The sequence below is a fragment of the Aythya ferina genome (assembly GCF_964211825.1).
Source record: "Aythya ferina genome assembly, chromosome: 8".
Lineage (NCBI taxonomy): Eukaryota > Metazoa > Chordata > Aves > Anseriformes > Anatidae > Aythya > Aythya ferina.
Genome location: NC_140304.1, coordinates 25,477,175 through 25,494,155, shown reverse-complemented (window position 1 = coordinate 25,494,155; position 16,981 = coordinate 25,477,175). Strand labels below are relative to the sequence as shown.

The window sequence follows — 16,981 nt, the reverse complement described above, 5'->3', positions numbered from 1 at the left end:
TGCTGTTGGGTTTTAAATTAATTGTAAATGTTCAGGATTCTAATATGAATGTTCATCTGTGGGTCACTACAGGCAAGGATTTTCACAAAGCTGGTTATAACAGCAATGTTAAATGCCATCAGAAGTATGGAAAATACATCCCCCTATAGATTGTATGATTCATTCTTCCAATATCCTGCCATTTATTGGCATCCTTTATTGGAGAAAAACAGAAGCATTCAGAAATGGATGATTTGATTTAAGGAAACTCATAAATGGGCTGAAAATATTGGGGTTGTTTAGAGAGATTTTGGAAAGGTAAGCAATAATAAATGTGTGTAAGTTAACTAGGTACAAGAAAATAGAAGAAGCTTATGTGAAAGGAGAGAATTAGTCACTTTCGGGGCACATTTTTAATCTCTGATAACAGAAAGAATCATCCAAAAGGTTTTAAGGTGTTCCCAGCCCTGTCTGCATTACTCAAGTCAGCCTGGCACTTCCCATTTTCAAGATCCTGTTTCCATTACTTTTCATGTTGCCAAGTAACATGTTTTGGACTAAGACTTTCAATGTATATTTGGTTTGTCCTTTTTGGAAGGAACTGTACTGTTTCTTAGTAGTAATGAGATTTTCTGGAAGTTAGATAAGGTAAACCAAGCTTGATATGACCAGGCTGAGATCTTCAGAGGGAAGAGGGTCAGGGAGTGTGATAAACTTGGAGAGTAAAGATCAAAAGGCATTTCCAGTCCCACAAACCCCTCCAGAGCCCCATGTAGAAGCAAGGTCCAGAGTCATGATGTTTCTCTGCTGCACTGAATTTGTGAAGCCAACTATTAAAGACTGTCCGCGTTTCTTGTGCTCGTAATCCACCCAGAGTATGGCCACCAGTCTTGCTGCTGGGTGTTTTTCCATTGGATCAAATTACAGAATCTGGGGCTGATCTACAGCTGGCTGCTTGGCTAGTGACCCATATATATCTTAGCATGAGTTTTAATAAAAAACATATCATGACTTTTTATTTTCTTCATGCAAATCAACTTCTTGGATGTTAGGAAACATTGAAGTGAAGATGCACATTCTTGATTTAGTGCCTTGTTTCTGTTCACTCGGATGAAAAGTTTACTTACGCAATCTCACGCTCCCTTTTCTCCAGTGAATCTATTCTAGATGTTGATCTCATCTGTGTATTTGTTGGTTGGTTTGTTTTGATAATACATGTTTGAGTGTACTAAAGTCTGGAGATTGGCGTGTAAATTATCCTATTCTTAAAATCTTGTGTGCCTCCCTTATCAGTAGTTATTCTCAGACTATTAGGTAATTTCTGCCAGCTTCTGAACTTGCTGAGAAGATTGAAGGCTTTTTTGTATAAACTGGGGGTGGAAGTGCTGCAAAACATAAAAGAATAAAGAATAAAATCTCAGAGTATTGGGTTTTAAATCACCCATATCAAGGAAACTACCTGTTTTTTAATGTAAACTTCACAACTTTCCATCATGTGGAATAAAGATTGTGAATTTGCTGTTTTTGAACTCCATAGGCTTTCCTGTTTGCACACATTGGGGTTATCTTCCTGTTGATTTATTTCAGTGAAAAGAATTTCATGTGTGTAATACTTCCTTTAAAAAGAGAAAAATGAAGCCTGATCACTGGGAATAGAATAACTGTATAGCTTTTCTGTTCTGTAGGGACAATACAGGCATTACAGAAATATTACTCAAGTTACAAAATCATCAACATTTTCTGTGCTTTGTATCTTATACTGGAATTGTGGATGCATGTTGTTTATGCAGTACTTCAAAATGTTTCTTTACTTGTACCCCAGAGGACAAAAAGAATCAAATCCAGACATTGTATATGTTCCAAATAGACAGAAGTAATGCATGCTTCATAATTTAAAAAAAAAAAAAATCAGAGTGAAAAGCAAGTTGGAGCTTTTCAACAAGGAAATATTTCTTTGTTTTTCCTCTTCCTCTTGCAGATTTAACTCTCATTGTCCTCCACCAGCAAATGGAGATGAGATCCATAAAAGAGTGAAAAATATCTTAAGGACACACAGTGCTAGACAGCGCCTAGTATTTGTAAGTTTGACTCAAACTAAATACTTTCTTTTCTCCAAGATGGTTGAGGAAGACAATTGTGCTTACAGTCTTGGATCTGTTATGATGTCTTTTCAGGCAAACTTCATTGTAGAAATGGGAATTCAGTACATAAGCTGAACTTTTTCATGCTGGTTTCAGTGGCCTCCTCATGTGGACCCTTTAGAGACAGGTGGCCTCCTCATAGGATATAGAGGACAATTAAATTTTCTTTTTATCTGGTTCCCCTGCTTTCAGTTTAACCAAAAAATATGTTGGAGCTCTATTAAAGTACATGAAGGGCTTAACATGTTGTGCAGCTGCACATCAACAGCTGCTTGTGTCCAGCTGTTTGTAGAGCTAATATTATGCTTCAAATGCGTGCTTTTTTTCCCTCCTAATTATGTGGCTTTCGATGAAATCTAATGAGGCCATGCCTGGGACCAGAATATTTTTGTCCTTGAGGCTGATGGAATTTTGAAGTGTAATTTTAGTCAGATAGCAGTTTTTGCTACTGTGATTTTGAGAAACTCAGTTGTGGCACAGTATCTCCCTGAGCAAAGCGTTGTACAAATTGAATGACAGGATTGTCCATCTGCAGAGAACTTAGGGTCTTAAGTGTGAGAGGGGGTAAAGGAAAGGTAAGGTAAAAGGATATAAGGATGTGAGTAGGTAAGATTAAGATAAGGAGCTCTGATGAAATTATTTTTGTCTGACAATCTACCACACCGATGTTATTGATCGGTTCAAAGAGAGATGAGTTACTCAAAGTGGGGAAAGATCTTTTGCTTCAGTTTCTCCTTGTAGAAAAAGGAATGTTGACAGAAATCTGCCTTCAAAGGTTGCTGCAGTTTTAAGTCAGTATCATCCCCAGCTGTCCATCTTACCCCTCTGCCAGAGTTTACTACATCAGTGGGAAGTGTGATGAAGAGTGTGAGAGCCTTGCCCACCTCAAAGTTCAATGCAGAAAAAGTAGATGTAACACTAATTTGATGTTTGAACTGTACTGGCTGGGAGGCAATGACTTCAGAGACTACAGTAAACTCCTGGCAGACGTCTGGGGCAGTAAAAGAAGGTTGTTTTCTTAGTCTGTTGAAGCATGATATACCAAAGAACCTTGGCTCTGAATTCCCTGTTTAGTTAGTTTAATATCAGGTCTACTTCCATTGAGGCCCAAAATCCAGGCTGCATTGTTACGCAGTGGATGGATGAGGTAAATGGGTCATCTTGAAAGTGAGGGAGTAGCAAAGGAAGTGCACACAATGGGGTGAGTAGATTTTTGGCTCCGGTTTGGATCCTCTTCCAAACTTTGGGAGTTTACAAAGTATCTCTTACTCTTTTCTATTCCAAAGAACATAATGCTAAACAACCATTCCCAGAAGCATCCATCTGTGTTTTCCAAAATTTAGTTTCCATAGTGCTCTGTAAAAATAGTGTGACTGGAGCTCTGCTGCAGATTCCTTAGGGTGTCCACTGTAGCTTTCCACTGTGACATTCTGACAGTATCATAATGTTTCCATCGTTCTTTGCTTTCCAGAACATAATTTGCCTCAGGCAAATTCTGCTGTTTTATTTACCACTGTACCCCATTTCCTCTACGCGGTGCTTTATAGTCTGTGACTGTTGAAGGAAGAGTTTTCCTGTTTACAAACACACACATTACCTTTGTATTTCACCACAATAAATTGTTAGCTTTTTTCACACCCATGCTCCTGCTATGCAGCTTATTCTGCATCTGATTGCCATCTACCACTGTCTTTACTGTCTTTTCTTCAAGTTTTGTGTTACCAACAAGTTTAATTATTTTAATTGCATGCTCTTTTTCCAATTATTTGTGATGTAGTGTGAAAGATGATTTTGTTTACTGATCTTTGCAGCTATTAGCTTCTGCTAAAAGCATCACTTAATACCATCTCTTAAGTAGTGTCTTCTCCATCCACATTAGCTTGAGTGTGGTTGAGTGTGGATGGAATTTCTACCATCCTGTCTCAGGTGGGCAACTGGCTTGCTTTAAATGAATTGTTTCGTTTCATGCTTACTTAAGAGGCCAAATATGGGTTTATTAATATCTAGATAGTATTTCGAAGGTCAGATTGCTTCTTAGCAACCGTTAAGAATGCCGCTGAAGGATTCTTTGGTATATTTTTAAAACTTATTTTTAATGTTGGGTAAGCATGTTCTTAGCCCTGTGTATGGCATGGATGTATTTGGATAGATAGAAACGCTTCTACTTGGTAAAATCCACGATACGGATAACAGTAGCTCATTACAAAAGTTGTTAATTGATTAGGGTTCTTTTTTGGTTCTCTTTTCCCCCTCTTCTGTTGCTCACTGCTTTCCTTTTGTTTCTTGTAGGTTTCATAGTATTTAACCCACGTGTTTGGGGGGATTATTGAAGCTTATGCTGTCTGCATGGTTCTTTAGATCTACAATGTCTAGAAATTCTTTCCAGTTTATTACCTGAAAAATATTAGCTGAGTTGTGCTGAACTTAATTAAAAGTGTTCATAAATGGCATTTGGCTCATTACACTTTGTCCCTTTCTCCCCCATGAAATGTAAGCACTTTAATAGTTTTCTAAGTGGAAAGAATGTATTTTTGAAATGAGATCGTTGTAATCAGAAACCAAGGTAATGAGAATTTGATTTTCTGGTGTGCTTTTTTTTTTTTTTTTTAGAATGAAAGTAACTCATCAAAAGGAGACATGACTAAGACAAGAGACTCTTCTCATAAAGCACACTTATCCATGAGTGAACTGCAGAGCAGGTATGGAGTTTCTCTCTGACCAGGAGAGAACAGTCATACTCACGATATTGCCCTTTAAATTTAGCTAAAAATTTCTCTTCCTATTTTGAGCTGTTATATTGCACTGGGAAAAGGCTTCCGTAGGAGTTAGTCCTAGCAAGCTTTTTCACCTAAAAGCAAAATACAGTTAATTATCATCATACCTTTCATGGTGTTTGGAACTGTCAGTATAGTCTTCATAAAATTCTGATTTTAGCACTGGGCTTGGTCATAAAAATGATCCATGGGCAGTAGTTGTTGGATTTTATAAGCCAGAGAGTACACGTAACTTTAAAAATATCTATTTGGTGATCTTTCATTAAAATTATGGGAATGCAAAAATAAATTGAAACTTACTTAGTAATAAGGCTTTTGGGTGTGTTTTTTTCCAAAACACATGCTGTAAAAGAGAAGCATCTTAAAAAAAAAAAAAAAAAATGCAAATACATAAATGGTCTAGTGATTCGGTGTTTTGTATTTCAGAAGACATTTTGAAAACCTTGTTTATATGGGTTAATTATAGTGTGTGCTCCTCACATATCTAGGTTTTTATTTGAATATTTACTTAAGACACAGAATGTTTTGGTATTTGACTTCTGTAGTAGAAGTTATCAGTCCTGATGTTCTCTATGTATGTGCACAGTATTTTGTAGAACATTTGGGATACTTGTTCGAAGAAAGATATGAAGCAATGCAAAGCATTTAGGGTTGTATGGATTCTCCATTTTTCTTTATATTAAGACAAAATCCTAGAAATGTGGTGCTAAATTAGAGATTGTTTGACATTTAAAAAAAAAAATATATTTTAATAATTAAAGTGATACAGTATTTTATAACATAGGCTTCCCAAATCACCACTGTATACCAACAAAAAGAGGGTTAGTTCATTATGCATAGCATAGTAAACTTCTGCTTGAGATTAGTAAACTCCAAAGAGTTCATCTATTTATTGTTTTTTTTAATTCCTGTAAGTTGTGGTCACTGCTGTTCAAGGGATCTAGGAAGTCTTAGATTTTTAAAGAAAGTGAAGTTGTTAGTTTTTCTGTTCCTGTGCTTGGTCCTGTATTCTGCATGTAGCCTTTTTGCTACCTTATCCTTTGTCCTGACAGCTGCTGCAATTAAATTGTGTAGGAGATGTTTCTGAGAGAGAAAGTGCAAGTTTTTGTTTTGAGGCAGCTTTGGGAGTTTGAGATTGATGCTGAGACTGCAGACTATGAAAAAAGAAGAAACAAATCCTAATACTAGAGAATCAAGAAGTGATGGGGATATAAAATGTGGCACTCAGCTTGGGAAAGGACCGGTCCTTGGGTTTAGAGGCCAGCAGCACTAATCCCATTCACTGAAGGGTGAGAAATAAAAAGACTCGAGGACAGTCTGATTGCCAAGTGTTTGCCACAGTGCTCATAAACAGGATACAAGGACAGAGAAAGAGTTCATAGAAGGACATGGTACTGTCGACCAAATGTTGGCAGTAAAGCAGATGATTGAAAACCACTGGGAGCAAGGAAAAGGTCCATGTTTTGTGAAATATTTAGTATATGATTCACTCAGAAAAGAACTTCTGGGACTCTTAAAGGAGATGTATGACGGAACAAAAGCATATGACAGGTATTTCAGAGCAGGGAGTTGCGTGCAGAAATCCTGCTGTTAATATGATTTGTGAGTGTAATTCCCAGATTGCTTAGCTCAGGTTGTCAGTTGGTTTCCAGCTGAGATAGGAGAGGGACTCTTCTCTAGGTTGGTTGTATCTATGTCCACACTAGTGCTAAACATCTCATGTGCAAGGTCTGGCTAATGGGAAATGCATGCACACACACACTTAATTCTTTTTTCAGAAACAGCATTAGGAATTTGTGAAAGTTGCTATTGTTCTTTGAGACTTTTTTACTGTAGTCCTAAATGGTTGGGTTTTGAGTGTCTCTATGTAGATTCTGCCTTTAGTAGGAAATGAAAGTACAAGGCTCAGTACAGGAAATGGATTCTAAGAAGAATGATGCAAAGCTGCTTATTGTGTAGTTGCAAGTGCTGCTCCCAGTGCCAGGCTTACTTGTCAGACTGAAAATTCTTAGTCAGAACTGAGGTAACACAAACTGCCAAAAGGAGGAGGTAAAAGTTCAACTGTTGATGGGTCTCCAGAGTATTGACTTGTCTACATTTAACACAGGCCTATATAACTTTTCTATTGATTTTGCTGTTTGGTAGGTTGGTTTCATTGTGTCCAAGCTGTAGAGCACAGATCACCCTCTCCAGGATGATAAGCAGGTTTAAATTTTCCTTGTGCTGTTGACTGACTTAAAATGTCGGGGCTTTATTTTTATTTTTTTGAAAAGCATGAAGGTGACCTTTCTTCCTCTTTAATATTGGAGTCACTTAGAGATTTGGTTGTTTTATGGGGTATAGATTGATACCACCATAATACTACTTTTGTTTTCTATAGGAGAGAGAGAATCTTGGAAATGTGAGTTTAAAAAAACGATGATGCTGATTTTCCTTTTCTTACCTCACCATTTTCCCTTCTTAAAATGAAAACCTTATGTTTTAATGGAGCTAGCTGCAACTATATTTGTGTGTCCTTTGACACAAGCATTCCTTCTTGTCATGCATGTTTATTGATATGAACTTGAGGACAAAGTTTTGAGGATTGGTTTGACCATAGTAGATTAATAAATGATAAGTTTTACATTTTGTTATATACATCTCTGTGAAATGTATTTCATTTCCTAAGGGAAGATGGTCACCACAAGCTTCATATTTTTGGTTTCTTTTTGTAGACTGAGAGCCTTTGTGAAAGGCTGAAGATAACTCAGTTCTAATCTTTAAGTGTCATAGGTGCCTAAATCTCCAAGCAGATGTGAAAAATGTCACTTTAGTAGTCATTTTCTGCTGATGATTTTTCATCTGTTTCATACTTTATTACAGTAAAATAACTCCTTTCGTTATATAACACAATCTCTTTCTTTGAAAGTCTCGAGAAGCAAACAATCATGAAGTTTAGCTATACACACTTCAGATTTGGCAGTGTTTTGCAATGATTTTCAGAGAATAAATTTCACTTTATAGATAAAGGAAATATCTCAAAGCAACTAAACTATGAGACTGTGTTTGGTATTAAAACAGTGACACATAAGATGGGGTGGGGAAGGAACACCCGATTGCCATTATATCATAATGTGTTTCGTAGAATACTTAATCCAAGATGCTTCCGATAGGCCACTTTACAGCTGCAACCACAGTAATTTAATATACCTCTGATAGATTGTCTTCATATTGAAATAGCTGCTTGTGGTTACATTTTGACCTTCAAAGGACACAGCAATCCTACTGTGTTGCTCTTGCATAGGCTCAGTGCCTAGTCACACTGCCTGTCAAAATACAGCAAAATGACTGCATGCTCTTTTAGAAGTAATTCTCTTTTTATTTGGGAGGTATTGCCAAGTCCACAAGGATAGGTGGGGGAGAATTTGTGTGAATGAATAATGTAGGGTGGGTTTCCATTTCTTAGATGTAGCTGCAGTGCAGTTTTTATTTCTGTCTTTGAAAGGTAATCTGTGGTTAGCAGCTTTACATTTGGGTTTCTGCTTCTGCATTTGGATTTGTACGTCTGTTTCCTCTTATCTTGATTTGATCATTATTTTATATCTTCTTTGTGTTGACAGTTCACCAGTGCAGCGGAACACCACTGTTCCATTGGATAATAGTGAATACTGGTCCAGTCGTGCAGCTGTATACAAAGGGAAGTCTCACAGAGCAATCTTTGAAGACAGTCTCGAGAAAATATACAGAAACATGTACCGAAAAGCTTCTGGCATTGTTTCAGACCAAAAACCACACTCCTGATAGCAATCTAGCTGGAAATGCACAGTACACAATGTTGATATTTCTTATGAAAACAATTTTTATGTGACAAATATTTGTACTCTATTTTTAAGGTATAATTATGTCTGGGCAGGCTTTTGGAGAAATGGGGTTTTGGCCTGGGTTGCCACTTGAATGCTATTAGCAGAACCATATGCACCCCACTACCCCCTGCATCATTATCAGGAGCAACACCTCCTCCCTAATAAAAAAAAAAAAAGTACAAAGCCAAAAAAAAAAAGTACAAAGCCCCTCCACAGTTAATTAAGATGGTGTTGCTCCTTTGAGACTATCAGAAAATAGTCATTTGAAGACAAATAGGTCTGTTGGACATTCCTGCCTGACATAAGTCAGGTTTCAGCTGCAGTCAATTATTATTTAAATAATTAAATCTGTTCAGTAACATAAATAGAATTGGTTGAAGAAGCAATATGTCCTAGTGTTCAGAGAGGGTGTCTGAGGGGGAGGCAAATGCAAGTGTTGATATAAAAGCGTCTGCTCTGGGAAAGAGGGAATTGGAATGGTTTTCTAGAAAATTGGGTTTGGATTGTTTATTTTTGAGAAAAGCGGGAAAAAAAACTCTGATACTGACCTACAGATATGCTTTCAAAGTAGTTTCAAGCACCTTTAATCACAAATTTTCAAATAATGTCAAATTTTAAAAGAAACACACCCAGATCTTTGTATCAGAAGAAAAGTTGTCTTCACATACCCTATGTGTTTGAAAGTTTCTAGGTTTTCTTGAGTGCAGTCATGACATTTACCATTATACTTGTGATTTTTAAAAATACAGATAGGAAATGAGTGGGGAGGGGGAAAGACTGGAGCTAGCCAGCAAGCTTGTATACCCAGTACGGGCTTTCTGAAGTTCCTGCATCACAATCCCACCTAACTTGGAGCCTGTCCTTCCCAGCCTGCTGGGATCCTGTTGGCAAAAATCGCATCCTTTTTGCTAAAGGCCACCAAATGTTCATCAGCAGTTCAATGCTTTCCCCAGGGATGGAACCTTTTCAGCCTTGCATTGAACAGATCCCACATTAGCAGACCAGGGCAAATTGCCCATCTATTGAAAAGCAGAATGTTTTAAAAGGGCAAGAGTGTCCATCTCCTGCTTCCTTTTAGAATGGGGGGGGGGGAAACAAATGCCTATTCTGGCTCCTTCCCTGACTGAGCGAACAGATTCAGTTACACCAATGCCATATTACCTGTTAGGATTGGATAAAGGATAAAGCTTGCAGTACAGATGGCAGAACATCTGACTGTAACCTGCCAGCATGCAAAGATAAACAAAAAGTTGGTCTACTCTGCCTTCTATCCTTTAATGCTGAGACAACATAATTGATTTGAGAAAGCAGTTGGTGAGCAATTATGCTAGTGGGAAAGCACATTGAAAGGCTGTGTGCTTCTGTTTCAGGAAAGGGGACTCTCAGAGGAAGTGTCTTCCATATAGACATTTCTATTCCTTGTAGCAGTTAAACCAGTTGAAGTGGATTAACACTGATAACTTCCTGTCCCTGATGCCATTTAGCACATTACTGCTTTCAAAGGGCATTAGCTGCACAGTCTTATGGATAAGTGTTGAGGCACGCTATGAAGTAGTATACTTTTTTTGCAGTTTTGCAAAATAAAACTTACCCAAGCCATGCCACTGAAGGCATGATGGCTGTATTGTGCTACCAGTACCTGGTATGCATTCATTAGTATGTTACTACTCTTTAGTAGTCCATAAAGGAAGAGTTTTTCTTGCTGCATATGAAAATAAATATATCCAAATGGTTCCTAAATAGGCACAGAATATTCTGAGAGAGGATTTTCCAACCTTTTAGCTTAAAATTAAAATCTGAAATCTGAAAGTTGCTGCAGTTTCCTGTATGTGTTTGAGCCTTAAAGATTTGCTGTTCTTCTCATGATGACCCAGTTTTCATTCAATATTATCTGTGTTTGCCCTTGCTGGTGTCACAGCTTAATGAAAGTTACTGTCTTCTGAAGGATGGTTCTCCCCTTTGGCCTCATCTCATTCTATGCTAGGGAAGTACTGTTTGTTTTTTCCCTCCTTGGCAATCCAGCATTGCAAACTTTAATCCAATTAGCTCAACGTGTAGGAGGCTGAATGCTGAGGCTTTGTTTTTTTGTGTGTGTGAATGAGTAAGGATGCAAGTTGCCTTGAATTCAAGACATGAGGGAGGTTGGAGGCCAAAGTAGAAAACCAAGGTAAGATTTCTGAGGGGTCCAGAAGCAGGGGGGTATATTGTTTAATTCCCCTAACTAAAGAAGCAAAGCATACAGTAATACGGCAACCTTTCTTCTTCCATCGAAGGCTAAAACTAGATAGGAGAAAAAGAAGAAAGTGTCATATATTGAATTCTGACCAGCATGAATATTGTCACTGAAGCCTTTGAAGGCAGTGTAGCAACAAATGAAGCAGATAGATCATGAGTGTTGGCCCTGCTCCAGCTGCAGAGGGAGATGGTGTGTACGTCTTTTTGAGTCAGCTGCTGCAGGATATGTGTTTCCCTCTTGGGTCAGAGTCATTCCACAGCTTATATGCTGTGATATGGCACAGTGCTTTTCCAAGCAATGTGCTGGAAATCCCGTTAGTTAATGGAAATTTTTTCTATGAAATGTGACTTAAGTCCTGAAGTACACTATCTGTCCATAAAATCTTCAGGCCACTTGGTTGTTTAAAGCTTTTGGCCCCTTCCCTGTTTCCTTAGCTACCTCTTCTATTAATACGCATATAGCTCAAGTGCACTGAGCACTGCTGCTCCTTTGCTACTGCAGTGTGTGATAAGTATAGGTTCAGGCAGCAAAGCAGTGTAGTAATAAACTGTAATTGTTTAGTGCACTTTGCCTTCTAATACAATTTAAATCACTTCTATCAAATGCACATTTCTAGGCTCCTGAGTGGAGTTTTAAATAGCATTTTTTTATGCTCATTCCCACTTTTTTCCTTCCCCAAAGTGGTCTGTTAGTGACAGTGGGATGGTGTAACTCCACACTCATCGTTTTACCTTCTGAAGGAAAGCTACCTACTTGAGTCTAGTAATAATGGGCTAGATTAAGAGAGAATTAGTGCACTTTCTATCAAGTCTCTCTCTTTCTCTTGTCCTCCCCAAGCTATTACAACCCATGAGTATTTTCACCAAATGTTTTGCAGAATCCAGTGTTGCTTGCAGTATGCAATCAGTGTAATATTTTAATGACTCGTTTTAATAAATCAGAGTTTGCTTCCAACTTGCTCCCTCTCCTCTCTCCTATAGATCACTTTATATAGCTTAGGACCTTGGGATGGCTCAGTAGGCAGGTAGTTTGTCTACTCATTCAGTAGGATGCCAAATCCTTTGCTGAGTAATAGTTGCTTTGGAAATCACTCAGTCATTGACCTGTTGCGGATTAAAGGCAAAAATGTCAAACTCTTTAATGACTTGCCTTATCAAAGTTTTCAACAAGAAGAAAGGAAGCTTAAATTGGTCCGCTGGGGACAAGAGGCATAGGGATGGATAGAGTAAGGAACAGCTTTGTGAGATAGATGGACAAGAGTGTTCATAGCCCAGATCTGAGAGGCTTAGATGATGAGTGCTGTTCTTTAGACTGTGCATCATGTCTGAATTTTACTATTGCTTAGGGGGTTGCCAAAATGGTGAGTGGAGAAAGAAATTACCTATAGAGGTTGGGAACCTGTTTTGGGGGTAAAATAACAGAACTTCTACCTCTGCTCAGTGTTAAATTAATAGTCTGTGCTAAAATCCTTCTCATTGTTACCTCAGCTGTAAAATGGGGAGTTTGTGCTCCACTGAAGCTTAATTAAATGACTGTAAAGTGCTTTGGGATCCTGAAGTGAATGTTACAGAAATTATTTTGTGGAAGCCTGGCTGAAAAGTCCCATCTCATCTCCAGGTTACTAAAAAGACCTTATTTTAATTTTCCCACTTTTATTATTTTTTAATTAGACAATTATTAAGCAAGTCTTAATCTCATCAAGATAGAAACCTGATAAATTTAAGAAACTATTGAAAAAGACAATGAACTACTTTACTACATGTGCTTTCAGGAGTTTGACTTTACCATGGATATCCTAATCAGCTTATGTCTCTTGTATGATATGGGTTCATTAAACTCATACTAATTGATCTTTGTTTGTTTGTAATCTTAATGTTTTAGCACTTTCTTCTAAGAAGGCTAACCAGCACTATTAACATCTGTCATGTTTTGTTCTCATCCTCTTCCTAGGAAGTAAGGGGTACAAAGGTGTGTGCAACTTGACAGTGGAAGCATTTTTGTGGTGTGTTGTAGGTTTGTCAGAGAAAGTAAGTTGGAAGGAGTCTCTGCCTTTTCAGTCTGTTTGCAAGGTATTACATTATGTAGTTCTGATCTTTCTCATTTTTAGTATTGTTTTCTGGAACACTGAACTATGCAAGAATCTTGTAAATCTTATAATATGTAATGTCTTGGTCATAGGAAAGCCAACCATGATGTTAATTACTTCACTGTTACAGAGTGATCATTAGCAGGATGCTGACTTCTCAAGAGATTTAAGAGGCAAGAAATTTGGGGAAACTTTTAAATGAGTGAAAAATTAGCTTCTTCACTGCTTGTTTGTAGTGAAAACGACTGAATCTAAGAGAGAACAGCATTTCTGTGGATGATCTTAATGAGCTACCTCAGTAACAAAAATTATATCTGGTGTAGGTGAGGGTCTCTGGTAGCAGCAGAGAGCCAGTCTTTGCCCAGTTCCTTTGAGTTTCAACAAATAAACTAGTGTTGTGGGAGGTGATGAAGAGCATCTAATATCCTTGTTTCTGTTATATAGTGAACAATTAAACACAAACCCCAATGCTTTTGTTAGTTTCTACTGCTTTGTCCACGGAATTCAAAACATTGTCAACCAAACCCCTTAGAAGTTGAGGCTGTAGCTCTGTTAGCAGTGTTGGCTTGCCAAAGACATTCAGTTTATTCCTTGTTTGTCTTCAGTGAGAAACTCTGAAGTGCAGTGATAATTTGTTTGAACGACATGGAGGAACAGTAATCCTTCTCCTTGCTTTATCAGCGTGGAGATTCTTTTCATATTTCTGTTCAGTTCTGGGTGATTGTTTCTGACAGAGAACTCTGCATGAGATGCCATCTTCTCACCTCTACCTCTTCAGGGGAGGGAGCCTGCTGTTGCTAAGCAAGGTCTCTTTTGGTTCACAAAGATTTACAGAACCTGAGGATACAGCACAAAAACTTTGTTCTACTATCAAACACTGATGCCACTGAATGGACAGGACCACACGGGGTGGGCGTAGGAGGTTGAAAGTCAGGGTGAATCTGGGGAGATGTTTGGTGAATGGCTTTCCATGGGTTATGGATAATTCATGGTAAACAAATCAGCGTACCCCACAACCTGTGGAACTTATAAATATGTGTTGAAGTAACCAAAGCACCACTTATGTTGCTGAATGGTGGTAAATTCTAATGCTTATATTTGTATTGTCACACCGACTTCAATTTTGGGATGTTGAGTTAATTGTGTTGCTACTAAGGCTATGTGCATGAACTGCTTCATTCAGTACTCCAGTAGTAAACATTTGCTAAGAGGTTGCTTTCCCTGCTTGCCTTGTTTTCACCACAGTCATCTAGTGTTTACATACATTTTAGCCTCTGTGCCATTTTTGAAGGCTTTATTTGTCTCATTTACGTTTTTGGTTTGGATAATACTTAAATATGAAATCCATCTGTGAAACATATTGTATATTCACGTTGAGGGGTAAAACCAGTTTTTAATTAAAATTTTATACAGCGCTTGTATTTCACTTTGTCCTGTTTTATTATGAAACACTTCAATCTTCCTCCTAAAACACATATGTCTTGTGCGTTTCAAGATGTTCCTTGTTGCTCATGCAGAACCAGTTTCTGAGCTCTGTCAGCAGAGTGCCATATGTTCTGGGGTTCATTTAGCTTCTCTGGCGTTTGTGTAGGCAGCATATTGGATGTAATGCAGCTAAGCTCTGCTCCATTCTTTTCTTTGTAAACTTGTCAAGAGATGAAAAAACCAGGGAGAAGAAAACACTGAATAATACTTGAGTGATTTGAATTATCAATAAGTTGTGGTAACTTGGCCAATCAAAACTGAGGTTTCTTGTGTACTTGAGGATTTTCCTTAAGTGTGGCTTATGCATAGCCTACGAAGTGATGCATCCCTCAGTGCTACCTGGTATTACACCCAAAACGAGTGCTGGAGATTGAGATATAACCCAAGCCATTTGGAAATGACAGGCATTATAAGCTCTCTTAATTGTGCACTGATCTGTTAGTTTTAAATAATAATAAAAAAAAAAAAAAGAGTAATAGCAGATGGGCATGTGAAGGGATTGTGCCTCTTTTTGTCTTCTGGCTTTGTGGAAAATAACTCTGCCCTGTTTCAATGCCTGGTACTGGAAAGGGAAATCCTGCCTGAGACTGTTGGTGCCCTCATGGTTGTGTGGTGTTTTTTCTTTTTTAATAATTTTTCTTACCAATCTATTTTTTCCTTCCATGTCCCCCATAAACCAGTTGGTACCATCAGTCTTTAATATACCTCTGGTATGCAGGAACACAGCCCTGACTGTTTATTGATAGTAGTCATACATTGTCAGATACTGATCTTATCCGCCAGATGCTTTTCAGGACTGCTGTGGTGACTGTGACAGAGGACCAAAGTATTCCTGTGATACTGTAACTAGAGCTTAAAAAAAAATAAAAATAAAGGAAAAAGAAGAATAAACTTGCTAGCAGAAGTAATGCATATTAAACTGTTTCCCCTTTAGTGAGGTGTGAGGCCAAAGGGGAAGGATTTGAGTGGCTGCTTGATACGAGTGCTCGGAGGAGCGGGGAGGGAAACTTCTGCAGTCCTGCCCTAAGGTCGGTCAGAAATAACCAGCTGGAGTGACATGAGTGTAAACCTGTTTGAAGTGACAGGCAGCTCAGCTCCTGGGACTCTATTTACATATGTTTAAAACAAACAGAAAAGCTGCCTTTGTTCCCCAGGAAAATTATTTACTTGGCATTCAGCTCATGTATAAACTGGAACTTCTTTCATGGAAGACGTAGAAACAAAGCAACTGACATTTCTGCTTTGATGTGAGGCTGAAGCGAAGATTTGATTTTGAAATATGAAAGTAAACTGAAACTACCTCCAATTTAAAGGTGTTTTTTTTTAATGACCTTAAAAGTTTTGTGAAGTTTTTTTTTTTTCCACTTCCCTTAGGGATAAGAAGAAATTATAACAGTAATCTTACTTATAGCTGTAAGTCTACAGAGACAGTGGCTGTAGGTTAATGAAAAATTGACACTGCTACTTGCCTGCGCTTCCAGCAGAATTTTTTTCGTCAAACTGATGTGAACTATTGCACTGCGTGAGTTGGTTATGAGTCTCACATATTAAATTGAATGCTGCTTTTGTGGAAGCCACAGGAGCGAGTCACAGCTGAATGTTTCAAACAGCATTCCTGTTTTTGAATGAATGCAACAGAAATTAAGGGTTTCTTAAAATGGTTGCCCTGGCCCCTCCCTCCACACTCAAAAATAAAACCTGCCTGCTTAGGCTAAACCAGAAAGTGTTCAGAGGAATTGACCCCCGATGATCTCCATCTCCATACTGCATCCTGAGTGCTGTTAACCCAGTCTGACAGTACTCTGGTGGAGGGACCACACTGCAGAGTGCACTGAGTGCTGGGTGTGCAGGTGCTCTCAGGTTTTGCCTACACAAAAGTCCTGTGAGGTACTCAGCTCAATCCCTCCTGCGTGGTACTGGGGCTCCCAGGGGGACATCTTGTGGCTCACAGAGCGTTGTTCAAGTGCCCTCTCCAGGAGCATTTCTGCAGTGTATTTGAGGACAGCTTGCTTCGTTCACGGGAATAGTGTGCGTAAATGGCATGAACTTAGCAGCTCAGGCTGACTTGGTTCATACTCTGACATCTTAATATGCTTGTTGTCCTTGGCACGGTGGTGCCATCTGGTCTTGCTTGGACAGCTTATCTGTAATACTGCGCAGCATCATATGTTAGCTTTTGCTTATGAAATCTTGGGCTGTGCTTGAATGGCACACTGAGACTTCGGTGCCAGCCTTTGACCAGATGGCAACTGCTGATACAACATCACCCCGTCTACTGTGGTGGAGGTGGATACGCAGATGTGCTGGAAACTTCATTTTAGACAAGGGTGGGGAAAGCATGAAGACTCCTTCAGGCATTATGGGGCATTTTTGGTCAGGAATCGGAGATGCCCATAGACTTCCTTGTTCCACTTGAAGGACTCTGAACCTATAACTGA

General features: G+C 38.6%; 1 protein-coding gene across 3 annotated transcripts in view; it reads left to right on the top strand.

Moving 5' to 3' along the window:
• Nucleotides 1-14,479, top strand: part of SPATA6 (spermatogenesis associated 6) — a 43,031-nt gene extending 28,552 nt beyond the window's left edge. For all 3 annotated transcript variants that reach the window (XM_084527657.1, XM_084527658.1, XM_084527656.1), the window contains 3 exons: nt 1,958-2,057; nt 4,731-4,819; nt 8,494-14,479. In XM_084527657.1, coding sequence (XP_084383783.1) covers nt 1,958-2,057; nt 4,731-4,819; nt 8,494-8,674 — 370 coding nt within the window. In that variant the 3' untranslated portion in view covers nt 8,675-14,479. The remainder of the gene's footprint in view (nt 1-1,957; nt 2,058-4,730; nt 4,820-8,493) is intronic.
• Nucleotides 14,480-16,981: the final 2,502 nt, after the last annotated feature.